Source organism: Drosophila mauritiana, chromosome X, assembly GCF_004382145.1.
Source record: "Drosophila mauritiana strain mau12 chromosome X, ASM438214v1, whole genome shotgun sequence".
Taxonomy (NCBI): domain Eukaryota; kingdom Metazoa; phylum Arthropoda; class Insecta; order Diptera; family Drosophilidae; genus Drosophila; species Drosophila mauritiana.
The window spans coordinates 13845765-13870049 of record NC_046672.1 but is presented as its reverse complement, the minus strand read 5'-3'; the positions used below and the strand labels follow the sequence as shown (position 1 = coordinate 13870049).

At 40.5% G+C, this 24285-nt stretch overlaps 1 protein-coding gene and 1 non-coding gene across 2 annotated transcripts; one reads left to right on the top strand and one right to left on the bottom strand.

Moving 5' to 3' along the window:
• Positions 1 to 3968: 3968 nt before the first annotated feature.
• Positions 3969 to 4050, bottom strand: Trnas-aga. Its single transcript has one exon. It is a non-coding gene; the product is annotated as a tRNA-Ser (tRNA).
• Positions 4051 to 13733: 9683 nt separating this feature from the next.
• Positions 13734 to 14798, top strand: LOC117147551 (suppressor-of-stellate-like protein). Its single transcript, XM_033314492.1, has 3 exons — positions 13734 to 13760; positions 13818 to 14342; positions 14402 to 14798. The coding sequence occupies exons 1-3, from the start codon at positions 13750 to 13752 to the stop codon at positions 14517 to 14519; spliced, it is 654 nt and encodes a 217-aa protein (XP_033170383.1). The 5' UTR covers positions 13734 to 13749; the 3' UTR covers positions 14520 to 14798.
• Positions 14799 to 24285: the final 9487 nt, after the last annotated feature.

The window sequence follows — 24285 nt, the reverse complement described above, 5'->3', positions numbered from 1 at the left end:
CAATATAAGTGCAACAAACGAAGTGACTCTAGGCTCATGCTTCCTATTTTTATATATTTTTTAACAATTTTATTGATATTTATTTATATTTTTCTTTCTTTAAATTCCTAAATTATATATTTTACGTTTATTATTCATTCGTAATCTTATATTTCTTCAGGTTCAAACGAGGCTTATTGCCTGGGCCTGCAGAATTGTGACATTTTGCGGCAGGTTAGTGCGGCTCAGCAGTTCTGCAATTCTTGAAACGCCGTCACCTCCATCTGAGGAGTGGAAAACCGCACAGCAATTGCCGCTGCAGCAACAGCATAAGCAACGCAACAGCAGCAGCAGCAGCAACATCAGCAGCAACTGCAGCAGATAAAATTGCTGAAGGAGCAGCAGTAGTCAAAGCAGCAGCAGTGAAAGAAACGGTCTGGAAACCTGCGAAATAACCAGGACAAGAAGTACAGTGATCACTCGATAGAGAACGCTTTATGCTCATCATTTGAAAGTATTATAGAATGAAAATATAGATCACATTTCATTACCTCGTACAACTTCGCATAATTATCACCAAAATTAAAGAGGCAAATAAATATATACCTTTCCTGTAGATATTTCTTTTATCGAGAGCTCACTGTAATTACAACAGCAGCAACAGTTGAGTGAAATGCCTTGACATTGCGTGTGGAAATTGTTGTTGTTTATATGGCTGTTGTTGTTGCAGGTAATTGGTGTGCGGTGCCCAAAGAAGAAGAAGAAGCAAAAGAAGAGTGTAGGAAGACGCTCCAACAGTTGATGTCGTGTGCAAGAGGAAGCGAGAGGGCGACAGATGGGTGAGCGAGAGGGGAGACGCAACAAACGCGTTAGCAATGCAATTTATGTGCGTTTAGACGCATATTTTGCCAATTAAATATTGAGATAAAGCATGCAGCCTATACGAAAAACACACGCACACAGCAGTGCACTGCAAACAATTTTAGGAGCTAGCAAATGTATTTAAAGACTTAATACATTATCACAAAAAGAAGATTTAAAGAACAAACTTGTATTTTATCTCTTAACATGTGTGTCGAATAGACTTTCTTTAGAATTTAGCGCATGCTCTGCGTTTCTCTCAGTGCATTTAAGCTCATCTGTGTACTTGAGAGTTTAAAGCCAACTGATAAATGCCGCTGATAGCGTCGCTGACGTTGGCAATTTGGCTGAAATTTATTTTGAGCCCGCAGATCGCCTCGTTTGTTGTTTTCCCAGCTCGTTGTTTGTGTCCCACTGCAGTTGTTATGCGCAGTTGTTTTAGCTGTTTTTGTTGTCTCGGTTGCTGCAGTTGTTGTAGCGGATTCTGACCGCTGTTGCTGTTGCGCAACGCACTTTGTGCGTTTGCAAATTGACATCTTTCAATTAAAGCGAGCTGCGGAATTGAGCAGAGTGGGCATTTTTTTGTGTTGCTTATTTTTTGTATTTATTTTTGCTTTTCGGTCAAGCACGCACATCGATGTCCGCATTGCAATTGCAGTTGCAGCAGTTGATGTTGCTGATGCTGCTGCGTTGTCATCGTCTCCATTGTTCGAATTCTCAACATTTTTATCTGCCTGTCAAGTGGCGCAATTGGAAATCGTTGAGTGCATACACTAAGCGTAATAAAACGCCAATGGGAATCATTAAGCAATTAATCGCAGATTTATTGGGCAATCAATTATTGATACCAAGAAATTATATTATTTTACCCAATATAAAGTAACATCTTAATGGGTGATACATTCTAGAATTTTTAAAGAACACTTATATTTATTTTTTATATATATATATATATTTTTTTAATTTTTCAAACCTTTTTTTAATATATTCTTCGTCAAAGAATCAAACAATCTCTTTCTTTTTACTATTAGTTTTTTATTTGTCAACTTTGTCAGAGCTTTGGGCAAGCGATCGCCGGCAACATGTTGCGGCAACATTTTGGCGGTCGCCCGAAAAGTGAAAAGCCAAAATATTATGGCCCAAATAAGAAAACAAATCTTTTCATTGGCTGTGACAAAAAATGTTGCGATATTCAAATCTTTGACACAACTTTGCCGTCAGAGTGGAAGTCGCCGTTGAAGTTGAAGTTGCGGCTAAAGACGTTGAAATGTTGCACATTTTGATGTTTGATGTTTGATATGCGCATTTGGGCAACAACACGTCAGGCTGACCAAATGCATAAAGCGCACACACGGCTTTTCCTAACGGCCAGTTGTGGTTTTCCACCGCAGGTTCAAAGGAAAACGTCGAGTTCATAAATGGACACAGCAATTTTACGGCATATGCAAACTAGCCGCGACTTTGACAACTCTCAAAGTGGAAATTCATCTAAAAAAAAATAATATTGCAAATTACGTAATTAACTGAATGAGATATTAAATTATTATAGGCCTTCAATTAATCATATAATATATATATACATATATATATATCAATTTATTCTATTAAAACATAATAATATGGCACTTAAGTTAAAAACATTTAATATTAGTTGAATCATGGTCATTGAGATATTCCTTCCTAACACAATTCTAAAACTTTGCTTAAATAACGTGTAAGATTAATATTTCAATCTCAGAATCATTATAGATTATATATTTTACCATTAAAGTAAAAATATTAAAGAGCTAGTGAAATTTTATGGCCAAATGTAGTAACTAAATTTTTGTCTTGTAAAATACACATTTTGTTGAATTCCAAAAATGATTCCAGGCAAACTAGTTTCGATTCGCAATCCCAAGACTTTTTTCCACCTGTCCGTCAAAGTGCCTCTTGTTCATTCCGCCTTGTATCATTCGGTTATTAAGAATTTTTCATAATTAGAATGTAATCGCAGTCAGTTAAAAGACTCCGGCTCTCCAACTCCAAATCCAATTAAATGCATGAAAACGAGCAAAAACCAAAAGGGGCAAAATATGAAAATTAGCCGGGCCAACAATGACGACTTGCGTATAATCCGCGGCGGCGGCGAAAAAGAAAATATTATGCAAAACTTGGGCTTCGCCAAGAGCAACTTCTATTTATCATAATTGAGCTGGTGGCAATTAAAATGGTAGGGGTTACCTCAACTTCCAAAGGGGCTGCATATCCACAGAACCGACGACCCATCCACTTGCACTTAATCCAAATCGAAAGCGTTCCATACGGCCATATTGAAACTAATTTTAATGGATTCGTTGCCGCGATGTTCTCGTTTTTTGTTGTTTTATTTTTTATTTTTTTTTTTTTTTGCGGGCCAGAGTAAATAATTCAATTTAATTTCCTTTCCCTCGTGAAATTAAATTAAAAATACATTTTGGGCGATCCGGGCGAGCAAATGAATTAAGCCATCATTCGGTCGTCGTTTTCAGTCGTCACGCAGAAGTTGCAACAACAGCAGAAGCAGAAGCGGCAGCGGCAGCGGCAGCAGAAATGGCCAAAAACGTGTTGAAAGCCATGTGTGGCACGGAAAGAAGAGGAGCCCCCTCAACCCCCTTAGCACCACAACACACACACACACACTCACACTCATTGGCGTGTCAGTTTCACGTGCAGTGGCAAAAGGTAATTCATCTTGTTCTCATAGCCATATCCCATATCCCATATCCCATATACCATATACCATATTTCCCTTAACCCTACCCCTGCCCATTTGGGGATGTTCAATTTGGCTCATTCAGCTTGCCTCTGGTTAATTAAATAGCCGGGCGAGGCATTTTAATGCCTCTGATATTCCCCACAATTATACGCAAAAGGGTACAAATAATGAACATCACTTTGGTAAATGTTATGCTTATTATAAGAAAGGATTTTACAGCAACATTTGGATGTCTAGATTAAAATAGCTCAGCGGTAGATGGTATTTAATTGTTTTATTTATTTTCGTGCGGTAAACAACACTGGAATGCACTTAAATATACCATTTCCGAGGTGAGGCTACTATTATTATAATAATAATTTTTTTGCAAAATAAAAAATATGCTTACAAACGCAGCCGGTAGGATTCGAACCTACGCTCCCAGAGGGAATCTGATTTCTAGTCAGACGCCTTAACCACTCGGCCACGACTGCCTCGATATGGGCTCATAAATAGTCAATAAACTTTAGGTTAATACTATTGTATACATTTACAAAGCAAAATCAAAAAAATGCATATCCATATCTTGTGCAAAACCCAAGCTGATAATATAAATTGGAATTTCGGAACTGATAACTAAATAAAAATACTTAAGACGAAATACATATAACCTGGTTAATAGGCCAAATAAGAATTGGACTAAACTCACGCGTTATATATCTTTGTCCAATTCAATTTGCGAAACTTAAGGTCCTTAATCCATAAGTAAACCATCTACATACCTATACACAGCGCAAACCGATTAGAGTCCTAAACAATCGGACTCCATTGATCATCGCACCATTCTCTAGAGTTAATGATTAATCCCGATGGGAAGCCTCCTTCAATACTCCACCCCGCACTCTGCGATTTCCATCTCCTCCATTTCGCTGCCAATGCCGATCCCAATTGCGATACCCATTCAAGATCGCAGCGTAATCAATTACATGACCACGCACATTGGCTTTGATCATTGCTGGAGGAGAGCTTGGGCTGGCGGAGAGGGGGCATGCCCCTTAACACTTTAAAACCACCGACTTTGCTGGTGACAATGCGTTCGCCGTACCCCAACTGCCCCCGCCGCTTGGCCCTTGTGGGCCATGATCAATGCAATCTCGATATCGAAACAGTTTTTAATGTGCACCTTTTGTTCTGTGGCAATTGCAGCTCGAATTGCCGAAAGGGGCGGCGTCGCAAACGGGGCAACATACGATACTATACTACACTACACTATGCTATACTATACTAAAACCGATCCGAACGATCCGAACGATGCGACCGACTACTGGCTGCCGAAATGTCAAATGCCAGGCCATATTTCTTAAACGCCAAATACTTTTTGACATAATAGTCCAATTACCTTATCGCGCGATCTGAGATGCGGTCGCCGTTGCAGTTGCTCGTTGTACATGTTGTTGTTGCTGCTGCTGCTGCTGTTGTTGCACCAATGTTGCTGCTGCCGCTGCTGTTGTTGCAGTTGTTGCGGCGACACCGCCACCATTGATGTTGCCTGGCCCGGCTGAAGTCCAAAGTTGAGGCAGGAACTGAAGCTGCGGCCACAGCGCGATTATTTATGGCGATCAGCGTTCGTGGGCCCAGTAGCAGAAATTCCATTTAAATTGCGTACCAACAAAAACAGCAGCAGCAGCAGCACCACCACCACCAACAGCAACAACAACAGCAATTGTTTTTATGGTAGCAGCGTTGGCGGCGGTTTCCTCTGAAGCGGCAGCAAACACAGCCAGCAAACCAAAAAAAAAATATATATAAACAAAAAAACAACGATCCCAAGCCACTGAGTTTACATCTCAAGAAAGTACCGATCTTTTGGGGGCTTTCAAGCCAAATGCTGTGTTGAATATATCATTTAAATATGAAGAGTAAGTGCCGCTTTAAGAAAGCCTTCTTCTAAATTTAAATGTACGATATTAAAAATTAATAATAAATCAACACATAATTAACAAATTTATACAACTTAGAAGTTTCATTTCAGGCAATCTATTTAGTTGATTTTCAATACATATATTTTTATATCTAATGAAGTCGATGTTTAATACTGAATGTTCCAATTCTATATCAGTTGTTTGGGGTCATATGTTATTTCGGTAATTTCTATAGAAATAAATAACTTACAGTAGAATTTCAGTAAAGATACTTTTCGCCCTAATTTAGCCACATTTAAAGACCGCAACATTGCTGGAAAATGGGCGGAAGGAACACCTCGGGCAGATCCCATGCTCAACATCTGTTCCCGGCAGGACAATCGATTTGGCGCAAAGTGTTGGACACACACAGATACACGCACACAGACACAGACACACCGGCGGGGAATAGATACTTAGATACTCTGATGCTGGGATACTGAGATACTTGAGCGCCTTCATTCGGTCAGTTGTAAATGAGTCTCGAGGGTCGATGTCTGGGCCAAGTTCTCTGCCCGCGCCCGTAATATGTCTTGTTGCTTGTTTGACAGTTGTTGCTGCTGCTGCCGCTGGTGTTGCTGTTGCAAGTTGCTGCTGCTGCTGCTGCTGCGAGTTGCTGTTGCTGGCAGGAACAATCGTAGTTATATTTTTAAACGCAACTACGCGCTGCTCACCGCGATATTGATCTTATTTCAATATGCCAACCCATCGCCCAGCGCATCGCTTTTAATTTGCTGCCGTACATTGCGAGATGCAAGTTGCAAGTTGCAAGTCGCCAGTTGCCAGTTGCAATTTCCTTGTGGCAGTTGACGTGCCCACTAGTTTGGGGTATCGCACCTTGGAACACAGTGTACCACGGTGTACTCCGAACGGCGGCATTTGGTCCATTGATCTTTGGCTTCTGCCGTTTTATTTTTAGTTATTTTCGATTGTCAACCCGATCGGAGGGGGGATCACTTTGATTTAGTAAAGTGTAATTACAGTTGAGCTGCCACGGCGCAGGAAACCCCATTTCGATGGGTGGAGCGGCCACTTGGCAGCCTCGAAAGGGTTCCTCCGCCCAGAACTGCATTTACATTTTAGTTGCCTGGGTCTGTGTTCCACGGACTTTTGATTAATTGCTCTATTCAACTTTTATTGGACTTTGCCTACAGTTATTCAGGTGGCTTAAATATTGCATGTATTATTTACACTATATATATATAGATGCTAAAAGCAATAAACATATTTATTGGCATTATAATTTTGCTACTAGTCTAAATCTCCTACAAATACTATATATAGTTCCTAAATCGTATTTCATATCCCTTTTCACACCTCACAATGCAGTCTGCGGAATTTTTTGCAGCCGAAGAACTCTGTATATCTCGTAAAAATCCATGGAGTTGCATTTGGAATACCAAAGACCTTACCTTTGACTCCGACAAACTAGTTACACCAATAACACTAACAATAACAAATTAGCATCGCATGCTCCTCGGCGATTAATTTGGCCATATACACCGGCTTTTGAGCTCGACGTTTTTTACGAGCATTGTTTGTAGCTCATTAAGAAAATTTTGCGCGCTTCAACGACGACAAACGCCATGCCGACAAAGGAAAAAATAAGAAAAACTACAAAAAAAATACAGAAGGGGTAGGCATAATTTGAGTCCAAAATCGCACAGTTTATGCAAATCGCGAAAATTACGAATCGGAAAAAGGCATTTTGGCATGCGAGTGTAATTTTCAATTGGCAACAAGTGGCTGGCTTCTTTTTTTATATATATAATGTTTTTTTTTATTTTTTTGAGACCCGACCATGACGTCATCGGTCTGCAATTGGAGCAGCAGTTTTCAATTTTCGCCAATTTTTGTTTTGCCACTTCTTGTTTCGTTTTTCCCACTCAGCTGACACGTTGCACATTTCGCTGGAAAATTGGTCTTCGACTGCAGCTCTTCTCGACTCGGATTCTGTTCGGCTTTTGTGAGTTCTCAGCAATCTTTTGTGTAATTGGAAGCGGAATCTTGGCAGTGCACAAAACGCTTTGAACTCGCCCATTTGGCAGTTGGCGTGGGAAATGCGAACGCCTCGAACGGGGCACAGTGGTCAAAGTTGGCAAAAGCGTGTATAAAAAATGTGACATTCAAATAAAGGCTTGCAAAAGTTATAAAAACAGTAGTATTCTTAATATAAATAATTATAATTAAGACAGACAACTACAGCTACAAAAGCTAAATAAATGTTGAAAAATATGACTATTAAAACTAAATAAAAATACTTGTATGTTAATCATCTGATTTACACACCTCAAACACGTATATTAAGCTGTTTGGATAAATACCTCTAGTTTCTTGATAAAGTAGCACTTTCGACCCACTGTTCTCAATGTGCTAAGCATGTTGAATGAAATGAAATAAATTTTAGCCGAATTGCCGCTTTGGGCTCTCTCCTCGACCACTTTTGGAACCCCTTCCCTTCATTTTTCCCGACTGTTAAACACCCGCAATGCAACTGGCATTCTGCTTCTGGACCGAAAGAGCCAACCCAAGTTGAGTTTGAGCATGTGGCAGCTGCGCATTTGCATCAACTGCCCTGCTCCCCTTTTTGGTCAGCAACTGGTCCCCACCCCCCTTCCATATCCCACTGGGCTAATCTCCCCCAGGATTAAGGCCAGCAGCCAGCCCAGCTGCGTTTTATTTTTGTATATTCGAGCATACCCTGCCAAAGGGTACCTCGAAATCACATTGGTTTGAGCCTACAACCCTGATTCTGTATATAGTTTTTTCTTCAGTTTTATAAAGAATTGATAGTAACACCAATTGGTTAAAACCAATTAAATGCTATATTTAAAATTAAGATTCACACTTAAATATCATATTAGCATTTATATTTCTTGAAGTGCGTACTATATTTTCAAGAAATCTCCTAAACTAAAGTATTTTGTTCGCTATAAATTATACTTTGAACTATATTTCCTTATCATAGTTCTATATAATTATTTCTAATACTACTAATAACTACAACACACAGCATGTAGGGTATTCCACAGTGTGATTCCCTTGCCATTCAGATGTTGCCCCATGGAACGTGAGCCTGCGCCACACACTCCATAATTTGCCTGCTGTTTGGTGTTTGTTGTTGTTACCGCATTTGTTGTTGCAGTTGGTGTGGCACCAAGTGTTGTTGTTGTTGTTGTTGTTGTTGTCGGTGGTGGTGTCTTAGTGTCTGGTTGTTGTGACTCGAGTTCGCATTTCATTCGCGCTTATCTCGCACTCGGCTCGTTTTCATGTCTTTATTTATAATTTTATTGATAAAATTGACATTAATCGCGCGTTTAAGATGATTTTTATCGCCTCGCGTGCAAATTGCTTACAATTTCTTTTACAGCCACCAAGTAACTCGTCACACATTTGTTGTAACTCCTTTTCCGGTTTTAACTGTTTTATTGCCATCGGTGTTGAGGTGCGAGCTATTATTCGATGTGACAAGCGGTCATTAAAAGGCGAAGGTAGGCTGTCAAATGATAATGAGCTGCAATGCGGTTTGATAAAAAGGGCTAAAGAGGGTATAAAACGACCCAAAAGGGGGAAATTATGGAGCAAATTTTAATGCCAAAAAGTGCAGTGTTAAGTCAGGAGTTAAGAAAAACATATGCAAATACACATGTATTCAAATTTAATGATAAGTTAATAAGCGTAGATGAAGTTGATATATTCATTAGATATTACAGCAAAATATGTTGCAACTTACTTTAATTCTATCTAAAAGGGATAAAATATATTATATATCTTATTTATATCTTAATTTGCGAAGAAATTAAATCTAAATAAACACTTTCATTGTTAGTTTTTGCTGAATATAACATTTAAACAAGAAACTGCTGGTCAGCCGTTATTCCCAGCAGAGGAAAAAAACAGGAATTTCGATTGGAAAATATATTTCCTGTTATTTCTTGTTACCACTTCCGCCTTCACGCTGCGAATATGAAAATAACTCAGCCATAAATATGAGCCCAGATGAAAAAAAAAACAAAAAGAAAAAAAAACACGCACACAAAAAAGAACGGGGCAGAATTTATGATTTTATTTGGCTTCCTTTCGGCAAATTTCAATAAAAGAAATAGCTCACTGGAAAATCAATGCGAGAAATAAATTCCCCACAGCCGCTATCCGTTTTTCACTGCATGATATATGAAATGCGTTTGTTGCCTCGCTCGCCTCACTTTGGGGCACAGCATTTTCCCACATTAATTTTCCTAATTTCGAAAAGCCAACCCACACATAGAGGGGCCTGGAAAATTCGGAAGGCAGAGGAGCAAAACGGAAAAGCTGTGATGCTGACTGCATCCCCGCAGGACAGCGCAAAACTATTTATCAATGCTGAAACATTTCAAATACATTCTGCGTTTTTAGAGCAGTGGCCAGGGGCGTGGCAGCGGGGCTAGATTTTGATGTAGATCCCATTGCACTCCCTTTTTCCGTCTTCCCCCATCCCCCATCCCCCACCCCCCCGCAATTCCCCCCTGAGTTACCCTGTCAAATGAAGCGGCAAAAAAGTAGCTGGAAAATGAAATATGCCAGTGACGTCTCCGGCTCCCCTTGCTATCAGTCCGCAGCCCCTGGCCGAAAGGACCCCCATCTTAACCCACTAAAGCCGGCTGCTAAGACAACTGGCGGCGCATTAAATGATGCTCCAGCGACATCTTACGCAATGGACGAATAACCGATAGTTGAGCAGGATAATGCCGATAGGGGTGACATCATTATCATTCGATATTATAATTATAATTATATCATATTATACTTGTTTTAATATAATATTCGTTTATCTGTATTTCTTACTACTTTTCTAGATTGCTGTATTAAATTAAACTACAGATATAACGAAAATTGGCAAAATTGTGTAATTAGGTTGTATTCTCTGAAATAGATATAACATTATGTTTCGATACCTATCGAAAATTGCGTGTCACGCCTGCAGTTCTCGAATTTTCCGCTTTTCCCGCCTTTTGGGCAGGGGGTGGGGGGGTGTTTTTTTTTGTCCAAGTTCTGCCCGCACAACACATAGAAAATTGCATTTCGCCTGCTGCAAAATATTTCACTTTAGAGGACAAACAGGTCACAGGCTGACTTTTGCACACACGCACATGCCAGCCCTGGCTGTCGAAATGCAAGGCGGCAGGGTTGCCATCTTCCACCATTTCGTATGCAGCTGGCGTTCGGGAAAAGCGGAGGGAAAACTTTTTGGCGCGTCTCGGCCAACAAACGCATGCATTTATCCGGCGCCCCCCCCCCCCCCCCCCCCCTACACCACTCCAAGGAATGCGGGGCGCGGGGGGCTGGAACACTCCCCGAAGCACGTAAATAAATCTTAAAATTGTAAAACCCGCAAAGGCGAAAAGGGATCCCAAAGGAGGCATGGCAGTGCTAGGGGGGCGCACTGTAGACTCCCTTTTGGATCTGTCGCCATTTTGCGATGTGTTTTGCCGCCATTGCCGCAGCAAATTACGCAAGGCGCCTCCCCACCGGCCCGCACTACCCATCTCCCCCTCCGCTTTTCCATCCGGTTCAACTAACGTTTGTCCTTGGCATGTCCTTTGGCGCGCTTTTGTGCATTTAAACCGACAACATCGTTCTCGGGTGGGGGCTTTCCAGGGGATGGTCGTGTGTGTGTGTTTGTGGGGGGGTGGCTGTGGAAAAGCTGAGACGACGGCAAAATGCAGTCATTACTGAAAATTGGTTTTGGGGCTAACGCACTTGCACATTTCATGGCTATGATGAGCATCAACCCCTCACAAAACGCGGCAGGGAAAAGCGGCGAAGGGGAGGGGGTAGGATCACGGGCGTCGGAAAAGCTGGAAAAATGCGACGTTTCAAAAGTTTACTTCTCGCATATTTTTCTTCAAATTGCATGCGATTTTTACTTGTTTGCCCGCCGTCAGAAGGGATATTAAACGTATAGATGGGGTACATATCTACAGTGAATATATATTATAATATATTTGCAATACAATTTTAAGCAATTATAAGCGAATATGGGCAAATTTTTATCGCAGCCTAATCTCAAAAAATGTTTTGTAAATTTAAGCAATTTACTTAATACGTTTAAGGTTGTTGTTCATTTTGATTTTTATTTTAAAACCGTAGTGTCTACTGTTCCGTTTTTGGGTATGCATTACCTTGGTGCTTGTTGCAGTTTCGAGCTCCATTTTCCACAACCAACGACACACGCATCGCATATTTTCAGCGATTTGTTAGCCCACCCCCTGGACTACACCACCCACCCACTGCCCACCTTGTCAGGGTAATCGCATGTGGTTTGTCACCCCCTGCCACCCCCTGCCACCCACTTTTCCACCCCCTCGCTTGGCTCGTGAAGGTAATTTGCTAAGACCAAAAAGGAAAGAAAACCAAAAAATACCGCCAGCCAAAATAGAAAGAGGAAACCGCGAAGAGAGCATAAGATGCTGGTGGAGAGAATGGTGAAAAGGGTGGCGAAAAGGGGGGAAAGCGGGGAGCGGGGAGACTAATGTGGGGATTACAAGGATTTACTTGTGCAATTGCATTTTCGCGGTGGGCACCCTGTGCGCCACGGATGCCCAGCCGTAAATACAAATTAATTGTTATTAATGGTGGTTAGGGAAGTGCAGGAAAGTAAAATGGTTCCAGAGCCTTCAAGGAATCATGTAAATAATAGAATTGGAGAAACATAAATATTTGTTATTATCTATACATGCATTTAAGAATTCCTTGTGCTAAATTATTTTCATTTTAAAATTATGATCTGTTTACCATTGGTTTAGCATTTATGCAGAGTACAAATTTTTTAGGGTTTCTTTTAAGTTACTTAAATCCATAATTTTGTTTCGTAATAAAGTTATGGCATATTCTATTCTACACTGTATAAACATTCTGGGCATTACGTGATATCCGCGTCTAATGATATCGACAGCCATGCCCAAATAGCATTTCCTATCCCATAGCTAAATCAGTTTCAGCTTGGCCGCATCGAGTCATTATGAGCCACTGCACTTACTGACAGCCACATTTTTCCTGATCGCTTTCAGGTTTGGCTTGCCTTGAGTCCTCTGCCTCTTGGTTCCAAGTAGCTGGTTAAATTTCACACTTAAGGAGCCATAGGGTACGGCGAAAAGGAACAGAAACGCTGACCATTCCAGCTATTAAAATGCGATTTGTAGCCACTTCGGCTTTCAGCCATTTGTACTCTGCCAAAGGGTTGTACAGATTACTAGAGGTTCTTGGCCAGTTAAATATATATATACAGTTTAATTAGTATTTGGCTAGGCTTCATTTTATATTTTTGTACCATAGAAAACCAACCAGCAATATGAAAATGTGAAGGTACTAAAAATCTAGTTCTTAAGAAAAATTTGTCTAAGAGTCCGTAAAAAAGTAATATTTACAGTTAGTACCCGTTGCACAACTAGTGTGATGCGATATCGATATCATCATTTTTCTGAGATATCGATAGATATTGGGGAATAAAATGAGAACAATTTTTAAAATTGTTTAAAAGTGTGGACGCGACCGTTTCGGGCGTCTTGTTGGTGGATGGGCGTGGCCACTGTGTTCTTGGTAATCAGATAAAAATTGGCAAGACAAACAATAAAACGAAGAAACATTTTTACATTTTTCAAAAGTGTGACAAAACATTTTTTTTTAGCAACTCGATAAAAATTTACAAGACCAATAAAAATGTAAAAAAGATCAAGACATTTTTCAAAAATGGGGGCGTGACAATTTTGTGCGGCTTGTGGGCGTTAGGGAAGACGTTAGTGTGGGCGTGGCAACATGGGTCAACAAACTTGCGCAGCGTCTTTGTCTCTAGAATCTGTATGCTGAATCTCAACCTTTTAGCTTTTACCTGAGATCTCGACGTTCATAGGGACAGACGGACATGGCCAGCTCGATTCGGCTATTGGTCCTGATCAAGAATATATATACTTTATATGGTCGGAAACGTCGGAGCCTGTTATATACTTTTCAACGAATCTAGTATAGCCTACGAGTAATTATAAAAATATAACTCAATGGTAAGTTTGTTAAAGAATTTAATGCTAAAAAATTCCTGTAAAGGGCATTCAGTCCTCGTCCGATTAAGGGTTGCTACCCTGTCGAAACTCTGACATTTGATTTGTTTTTGGCCCAACTGACACATAGATGTCATTATGGCATAGTAGCCCTTGTCATTTCGCACTGCAGTTTGTATTACAATTTTAACGAGTGAACATGTCGAGCCCGTAAGTAACTAGTTTTTTCTTATAGAAATGATAGCAAATCACAGTAAAATCTTGTAGCCAGAGCAACGAGCATAAAGTAGATGCCAGCTGGATTGGTTGGTTCGTTGGGATGATTGGCAACGAGTTCGTCTGCCGCGTGCCCATCGACTTCATAGACGACAAGTTCAACCTGACGGGGCTGGAGTACTCGGAAGACACAGTGAACGTGATCATAGAACCGTATTTCGACAGGTCCGTGGCCTGGGTCTCCGGCCACGAGGAGAAGCTGTACGGCATGATCCACGCCAGGTACATTATGACGGCGCGTGGCGTGGAAGATATGCGCCTGAAGTATGAGATGGGGGACTTCGGATTGTGTCCGAAGTTCTACTGTAAGGGGCAGAAAGCCCTGCCAGTGGGCCTCAGCGACGAGTGGGGCCATTCCACAGTTAAGATCTACTGCCCAAGCTGTAGAGACGTCTTCCGGCCGCGATACCGTCCAAAGCTGGACGGAGCCATGTTCGGGACCAGCTTCCCGCACCTGTTCTTCATGGAGCTGCCGATGTTGAGACCCGAGCCGCCCGTGGAGAAGTACGTCCCCCGGTAAGTAATTCTCCGAGTATAGTATAGTTATTTTCTACACAAAGCGCTTGCACTTGCAGTCTCCATGGATTCCAGTTGCACGAGTCGGCCTTTATGCCGCTCGATCCGCGCGATTCCTCGCGCGAGTCCTCGCCGAAGAGTTTCAAATCCTCGTCCCCCTCCTCCTTCCCGAATTGACCAGGATGTTTAACTCCACACGATATCTTGTTGTTGCAATTAAACACATTCCCCAGTGCGTTGATATGGCCAGCTACCACCTACTTATACCCCCCATACACTTCATACACCTCATACACCTTATACACCTCATAGACCTATACACCTCTTACATCTCATACACTTAATACACCTCATACACTCGTACACCTTATACACCTCTGCCCTTAATACATGGTTCAAACTGTTCGGTTTTTCGCCATTTTTTGCCAATTCAGAAAATTAGAAAAACAAATTATATCACCTTAGTTCGTTAAAACGTAAAATATATTATTAGAAGTAAAAACCGACTTTTTTTCAACTGCCTGACCGTTTTTAGCTAAGTTATTCAGAAAAAACCAATAGTTAAAATTGAATTGAAAAAAATAATTAGTGTTTTGACCAGAACGTTTGAAATTAACATCCAATGATGGAATGCCGTACCTCGTTAAGCTCGTAATTAAATTCCCAATTGAACTGTGGCCAAAAGGGAAAAATGATATATTTTTACCTTATTATGCATATGCAAAAACTTATTATTATATTATAGCTCTTTGGGAATAGCCAATTTATGTTAAAAAAAAGGATAAAGGCCTCTTTCCAAAAGAGTTTTCCTGACTTTACATTAAATATGTAATGATAATTTAATTCCAAATTTAACAGTATTCTTTAAATATACAAATATACAAAACTGTATTATACGAGTAGAAGGTTAAAATATTACTTTCAATTTTTAATAAAATTATAATTTTGATTCAATCATTTTTATGTAATTCATTTTGTAGAGTATTCAATACTGGCAACTTTGATATTATTTTTTTCCCACGATGTTTTTGGTTAATTTCCAACCTACCAGATTGATTTCGCGCGTAAATTTATGCGCACTTTATTGCCTTTTTGGAAGAACGTTGCTTCAAAACGGAAAATCGAAGCAAAACCTGACCGGACCTAAGGGACAGCCTGGGGGAAAACTGGCAGTGCATTTTCCCAGCCCCAAAGATTTCGCCGGCACGTCGGCAGCCGTCTAAAAAGATAAGCCTCCTGGACTTGGTACTGCGATTCGGATGGAGACTTGCAACTCGAGGCCGGCAACTTGCAACTTGGGACTGGTGCCTTTGGGCATCGCATTTTATTTGGAGCACTTGGCCTCCGCGTTGAAAGGGGGCTGGTGAGCGGCAGGGGGAGTGGCAGGGGCACGACTGGGCAATGCGAAAGGTCAATTGATGGTGCCGGCCGATAGGCAGCTGCTGTAGTTGTTAACTTAAAACGTGTAAGCTGCAAGCAGCAGCAACAACTGCAGCAGCAGTACACTTGAAGAAATATTTGTTTAATATTTTATTTTAGTTACTAGACACTAACAAGACCTAGCATTAACACTAAATTCCAAAATTTGTAGATGTAGACTCATTTTATGATACTTAAAACCGCCACAAACACTTTCCAAAGAATATAATTTCTTTATAACTATGCGAATATTATAGCTACATTATTGTTGTGTTGCCTTAAATGATTCATATATAATATATAATTTTCCAATCAGAAATTAAGGCATATTAAAGTGCCGAAAGTTTCGCACTGCATTTTCCCGTCGAGTTCAACGCGCGCCTTCAATTAAGATCATCTGCGAATTTGCAGCTAATTGAAGGTAATTAACTTTTTCTTATAGCTAAGTTAGCTCATTTAAAAAAGGCTTTTAAAGTTTTTAGAATATACAAATAACTCTTAAAACAGTTAATGTTTAAAAGTATAGAAACCATGGAACAATGGAATCTGCCTTTCGAAATCAATTTCCCATTTAGTTGATTTCCTCAGCTAGCTCGTAATGTAAGTTACTCATTTTAATATAATTTATATATTTTCGAAAGATGTACCTGAAGTACGTTATTTTTTATTACCCAACCATGAAAGCACTCACATCTCGTGTATTCATCCACATCTGCTTGCCACCATTTGCAGCATATTTTCGCACCTGCAATAGGCGAAAAGCCACCTCAAAAGCCCCTCCGCCCACCACTCCACCCACTTTTAGGGGGGGAAATGCCAGTCCTTCATCGGGACAACATGGATAAAATAAATATTAAACGGCCTTCCTGTGCACCTCGTTCTCGTTTTGTTCAATTCGCCGAGTATGTTCGTATGTATGTGTATGGATATTCGCACATACATATCCCCGTATATCCTGCACATCCTGTGTACCCAAATTGCAACCACAACAACAACAAACAAACAAACAAACAAGGACCTCGAATAACGGGGAAGGGGTCTTAAGGGAAAGGGGGTGCTGCATGGAATGGGGTGTGTGGGGAGGGGGGCCTTAAAAGTCAAAAGTAAAAACAAGTCAATTTACGTCAAGCACTTTTGCTATAAAGGATATTAGAGCAGAAATACAACAACGACATGCCAACATTTCCGACATGTAGGCGTCGACTGCCGGCGCCGTTAGAAGCACGTGGTGCGACTGTGGGAGGTGGGTGGTGCTTCCAGTGGGTGGTGGGCCGATGGGTCGATGGGTCGATGGGTGGCTGGGTGGTTGGTGGGGCGGCTCTGTTTCTACGTTGATTCGGAATGCAACTTCCATTTGCGAGGCGACCATTTTGGGCGCGGGGCTATGAGAATGCGAATGGGAATGGGAATGAGCATTGCATGCATGTCATTTGTACCCCGACAACGGCCAGGGGAGCGAGGGTTGGTGGTGTGCACATACATTGGGGGTGGTTGGGTGGTGCTCTTCGGTGGGCCTTTGCGGGTCGCAGGGCGTTTTTGTGCGCCGTGCATCTTGCAACTTGTCGGGGCTGCAGTGCCAGAAGCAAAATGGCGCCGACTGCACTGAACTAAAAAAATATGTGTAGTTTTCTGATCTGATTATGAATATGCCAATTTGAATGAAATGAATGAAATATTATAAACCCAAAAAGAAAGTGTGGAGAATTTGCAGAACATCGATTTTCTACAATCAGCACAAAGGACTAAAAATATTTAATAGCATACATTTAGGAGTAGTTATGCTAGTTTTTAAGAGCTACACTTTTCAAGGAACCCTTATACCTTTTATGTTCCTGAACAAGCACGTAAATCATTTAATTTCAATGCATATTACGATTTTTGGATTTTTGGACAAGGCCAAGATATTATATTGTATCTGGAACCAGGCCTGTATAATCTTACCAACGCGACTCTTAAAAACATCTCGAGTTTTTCTCAGTGCCCAGCGCTACGTGTTCGTAGGCGTAGAAGAGTTTTTAAACAGTTTCGGGCGGAAATTGCGTTGCCATTAGGCGAACGGTAAAAGGCGAAGGGCTAAAAGCGATGGCCACCCCGCCACGCGACCTACTCCAAAAAAAAGAAGACAAGAAAACACTGAAACGTATATAAAAATCGTGGCGAAAAGAAAATGGGAAATAAGGTAGAGTAAGAGCACGAAAATGAGAAATAACGGCGAAGGAGCCACCGCATTTTCCCGAGTTGCCCTGACCTACCGCAACGCATTTTGGCCTGGCTAAGGGTAGTTCATCCCTTATTTCCACCCGTGTGTGCGTGTCTCTGGCCCTCTCGCCCATCTCATATTTATGCTTTGGTTTCAGCCAAAACAATTTAATACATTACATTTTACTGGCATTTCCTTTTACTTTTTCCCCAAAAGCTGCACGCACCCCAAGACGTTGAAAGTCTTGAAAGAAAAAAGAAAGAAAAAACAACCAAGAAATGGGAGGTAAAAGCGGGCGGCAAGTGGGCGAATGCCGCATCCGGACTGTGGCGCAATTTTCGCCATAAATAATACCATAATGCCCTCGTTTCGTCTTTATTTTCCTGCACCACGCAAAAAATAAAAAAAAAAACAAAAAAAAAATATAACCCCAAGGCGAAGAGGTCGAAATGGATCGGGGTGCCGTCGACGGGTTAAGATGGGCGAGGGCGGATGGCTCTTAACCGCTCATCCTGATTATGGGACAGATCATTGAGGTGAGCACATGAATCGCTTTATGCGAAAAGGGCATAAAATGAATTAAACACGACCAGCTCAAGGTCAAATCGACAAAGGAGCTTGCGAAAAATGGCTAAGAAAATGCCACACAAAGGTGCAATTGCAGTTTCGCCAAGTTTTAAGCACAAGAAAATCAGGGATTCAAAAGGATATCCTCATGAATAGAATGTTCTCTGTGTGTGATTCTGATAAGGAAGAGCAACTTGCAGAGGAAATGTGGGAAATATGGAAGTGCACAAGTGTGCCATTGCTATTGTGATTGTTAAAAATAAAGTGATTTTTTAAACTTTTTGTATTATTGTTTAGAGCTCCTATTGCAAAGAAAAGGTATAAATTGCTGTAAAGTCCAGCTCAGTTACTTTTACCATGTGCCTGTTTCCTAGGATATTCGCAAAAACTAGCGCCGCTGAAAACTATTAATTACTTTAAACAAATGGAAATCATTTGGCAAGCAAACAAATAAATTTCTCTTGTTTGCACACAAGCACGCAACACTGGTAAAAGTCAGAGCCAGCAATCAATGATGGGAAAAGCGCATGGTTTGGCTGGATTTTGGGTGGGTTAGTCGGGTGGGTGGTTGGGTGGCTAAGTGGTGCCGGCGGAGTCGTCTGACTCTTCAAAATGAATGCCGTGTGCAGATGTCCTGCCAATCAATGGCTACGCTTCAATAGACACATACATCGCATCCAAGGGGGGTGTTGTATCGCAGGGGATTGGCCTGCACACACACACACACATATGCAAAGTGGGGGGCTGGGGCAAAAAATTTGAAGCGCCAACAAATCGTAAAAATTATTGAAAAAAAAGGGATAAAAAAAACTTGGTAAAAAAGGAATAGCACCACCAGCAGCAGAAACTATCCAAAAAAGAAGGAGTGAGATGGATGGCATGTTGCATAGAGAAAGAGAAGCGACGATTCCAAAGAAAGAGAGAAAAACAAATTAGAAATTGCTGGAAGAGGCAGCCAAGCTCCGAAAAAAATGGAAACTAAAACTGTAGAGAGTTCGGAACTTGGCTCCTTCATTTATTGATGTGTATCCCTATGATTGCCTTTGCAGAAACTATAAGCCCCACCCCCCAGGAAAACCAACCTAAACCCCACCCCCCCCCCACAATTTTTCCTCATATGCTTCTGCACTGATTGCTTCATTTTTTATACTTCGTCCTCTACAAGCACTCAACATTTTGTTTCGCTTATTTACTCACACACAGTCAAAAAGATAGTGGAGAAAGCAAAGGAGTTGGGCCAAGGAAGATGTAGGAGCCATTTCTCCATAGATTTTACCAACCATCCTGATTTTTTGCAGAATATTTTTGCAATTTTTAATTAGAAACGTTTACACATGAGTTGGTCCCTTAATGAATGCAAAACCAAACGAAGTTCAGCGAAAAAAAATCCATGTAAATATGGTCAGTGTTCAATGGCAAATTGAATCTGGTGCAGCAAAAATTTTCCAACTTGTTCCCACTTTTAATTGCATGTATCTCAAAGTTATTTAGCGCACTCCACTAGGATATAACAACCCAGTCGTAAGACTGCATAACCTACTTCTTCTACTAATTAAGTAGCATCATATATAAAATTAGCTGCCTGAGGGCAATATTTTTCCCTGTCTGGAAACTACGGCGCTTAAACTTGCTCAAATTTGATAAAAGTCTTCAAAAGTATACCCATGTAAATCGAATTTCATATCTTGGTTTTGTGCAAGTCTGCAGTTTTATTTCGCTTTAACTACGAAAAAAGCCAAACTGGGAGATGGAGATATGCTATCATAACAAATCGCAGATATATATAGAGAAATACATATATATATATGTATACACACAACTCTTTGCGGGTGTGTGTGTGTGTAGACAAAAGGCAGCCAACTAAACCGACGCACCAAAAAGTCATTTGAAAGTCGCACAAACTTTGGGGGAAAAAGCTTTCCTTTGTGGGCGGCAGTGCAGGGAGTGGAAATGTGGAAATGAAGAAAATGCATTGCAAGAAAACGCACTTGTCATAGTGCGAATGGGCTAAAAAACAAAGAGGGCTTAGTGAATTGTCGTCCTTACATATTCTTGTCAGCTCCATGCTGTTGGGAAAATTCTAAAAATATTGTACATCCGCAATGGATTACGGAATATATATATTTTAATTTTAAGCATACATTTTTAAAGTTTATTTGTTAATTTCCCTATAACATATATTGTGACTTTATCTTTTAAATTTTTCAAATTAATATAATAAATAATACTTAAAATCTCCCCTTAAGTTTCTTGGCACTTGATTTTGAGCTGCTCACATACTATATACCCAATAACATTTAGCAGCTTGTATATGGAAATTTTCCCTGTAACATTTTCCAAGCTAATCACTTGCACAGGGTCGCACATCGCCCGGAAAAATGCAGCAGGAAAAACTTCGTGTCAATAATGAAAGCAGGCCGTTGGGGTGACATCACACACACACACACATTTACAAACACACACATAGTTATGTACGTGGAAAAAGCAGAAAAAGCGCAACTAAAGTGGCAACAAAGGACATGCACACAAGCACACACACACACACACATTCCAACACACTCACAGGTCTTAAGGACACACAAACTGGCGTGAAAACTAAAATGTCAAAAGTGTTTACGTTGTCTCCTACTCTATGGCCATCTCGCTTCCACTTACGCCGTCTGCTATCTGTGGCGAAAAAAAGCAGCCAAAAAGAGGTAAAAATTGCTGAAGTGGGCGGCAAGTTGGGCCCAAAGCGCAGCATTCATTATGGCCAACAATATCAGCGCCTGTCGACGTGGCAAAAGACGCAATGCAACGCGATGCGATGCGATGCAAAGCGATGCAAGGCAACGGCAATAACACTAAAAAGCGACAACAACAGCAACCAAAGGCCCGCCAACAACTATCGGCAGAAATCACCAAAGTTGGCAAGACGCTCTGCCAAAAAAATACGTTACACTGCAGAAAAATGGGGCTCAAAAGCCAGATATACAACTCAAAAGCATCATATTTCATAAACTAAATGTATCAAAATAATAAGCTAAGCAATTTTCTTACAATTATGTTCCATTATTACATTAATGGATTGGACTATTACAATGTTTTAGAATTTACTTGTCTAACACCTTAATATAGCTTTGATACTAAGTAAGTTTTTAAATCCTACAAAATGCCACCCATTATTCTGAGTGTATCTACGTCACGTGGACAACAAATAATGCCGCAAAAACAACAACAGCTACAAAGCATTTTCCGAACAAACAAAAACATCAACAGCATAGGAAATACAACAACAATGACAACAAGATTTTTGGCAGGCAAACCAAAATATTTTTCACCGAGCAGCCGTAAAAGATGAACAAATTTCCCTGTCCATAAAACAAAACAAGTAACAAAAGAAATTTAAGTGAAAGGAGATAACCGAGCGCAAGGAGCTAAAAGTTCGTCAGAAAGAAAATCAGAACAGATATTTTGATACCCTGAGCGGAAAATCGTTTCAAAGAAATTGCAAAACTAATATTTGCAGTTTCATTCTGCGCTAGTAGCAGTTAATTTATACTATAATTATTCTCAATTTGCAACAGTAGGAAAACATTCAATTAGGTATATGTTATGATGAAATCCCCATTTTTGTAAAATCTTCATTTTGGCAAAAGTCTTTTTTTTTCGATTTTCGTACCAAAAAAATTAATTTCCTTGCTTATTTTTTTATAATAACGGCCCAAATTTGGAATGCCATGCCTCGTTGAGCTCGTAATTAAATTTCCAATCAAATAGCATTTAAATTTTAAAAACTAAATTTTTTGTCATTTTTTGCAAATTTTGATGATGTTACCCCTTACAAAAAATGACTAAAAAATCATTATTTCTAAATCCTCAAAAAAGTGATCCAGATCGTTAGAAATGGTAATTAGCTACACAAAAAATGTATTATTTTACCAATGTGAGCATTTTCAGCCAAGTTATGAAGAAAATGGCAATGGCAAAAATCGAATTTTTAGCTTTTCCGATTTTTCGGCCAAAACTAATCGGTTTTCTGGCCAGAACATTGAAAATATTCGTCCAAACATAGAGTAGCATATCTTGTTGAGATCGTAATGAAATTTCCAATCAAATAGCATTTAAATTTTAAAAACTAAATTTTTTGTCATTTTTTGCAAATTTTGATGATGTTACCCCTTACAAAAAATGACTAAAAAATCATTATTTCTAAATCCGCAAAAAAGTGATTCAGCTCGTTAGAAATGGTAATTAGCTACACAAAAAATGTATTATTTTACCAATGTGAGCATTATCAGCCAAGTTATGAAGAAAATGGCAATATCAAAAATCGAATTTTTAGCTTTTTTGATTTTTCGGCCAAAACTAATCGGCTTTCTGGCCAGAACATTGAAAATATTCGTCCAAACATAGAGTAGCATATCTTGTTGAGATCGTAATGAAATTTCCAATCAAATAGCATTTAAATTTTAAAAACTAAATTTTTTGTCATTTTTTGCAAATTTTGATGATGTTAGCAATGTGAGCATTTTCAGCCAAGTTATGAAGAAAATGGCAAAAGCAAAAATCGAATTTTTAGCTTTTCTGATTGGTCTGATAATGACAATAATAATGCAATTATATGGGTACATAAGTTACACAATACTTATTGATATTTTAAGTAAACTTAATACTGCATTATTCTATTACTATATCGTTCGCTCACTAAGCAAAATATTAAGTGGCCTTGTAAACGCACATTATTACAAACTGAATCGCCAGCAGCTGTCGTAGGTGTCACTGCACGGTGAGAAAAGCTTGGTGACTTCTGATTGTAGCGGTGATGGCGGAAGTGACTGCGATTGTGACTGCGATTGAGACTGCGACACGTGACCGAATAGCGGGTAAGCGGGCGTGGTGGGTGGTGGGTGGCAGTGGGCGGGCGGCAAAGGGACGCACAAAACGCAGCAAAACGTAACGCAGAGGACGCCGACTGCGCTGCCCAATGCGCTCCAACTCTCGCTCTCTCTCTTGCTCGCTCGCGCTCTCTCTCTCTCCCTCTCTCGCGTTCGCTTTGCTGCTGCACTCGTCGCATGTTTGTTGTTGTTGCCGCCTTGCCTGGCTTTGTGTGTGTTTTTGTTTTTGCTTCTCTGTGTTTTTCTTTCTTTCTTTTGCTGCTTGTGTGTGTGTGTGTGTGTTTGGCCTTTTTTTGTTAGACTTTTTTTTGCCCATTTCCTTTGCTGCGTTTTTTGCCAAAAGGGGCGATTTTTGCTCCGTTGGTGACGTTGTTGTTGCTTTTGTTTGTCTCGCTGCCGAACGCAACACGAAACAACAACTGCAGCAACAACAATGCGAGTTTGGCATTTTTTTCCTCCGCTTTTTCGCCCAATGCCTTGTTGTTGCTGCTGTTGTTGTATTTCTGCAGCTGACTGCCAATTGTTTTTGGGCCAATCACAACGGAGTGCAAGCGTCGCATTTCGCATGTGGGTGTGGCCTAAAAATGCAACCCCCTGCAGGTGGACACGGGCAGCGCAGTCGCAGCGCTGCCGGTAATCGTACACGTCTGTTGCTCCTGTTCTTGTTGTTGTTAACAAAAAAGTGTGTGTATCGTATGTGTGTGTGGTTTTGACCCACGAAGGCAACAGCAACAACAGCGACAACGAAAAAGGACAATTGACCAAAAGGACACACACGAAACTACATACGCAAATGCACAAACACACACACAAGCGGTAGAGCGGGGTGAAAGCGCAATCGAAGATTAGCCCCACAAGGAAATAAATAGGTAACACAACA

Coding starts and splice junctions, on each gene's coding strand:
- LOC117147551 (XM_033314492.1), top strand. Junction 14,343..14,401: donor GTGGAGAAGTACGTCCCCCG/GTAAGTAATTCT, acceptor TTGCACTTGCAG/TCTCCATGGATTCCAGTTGC.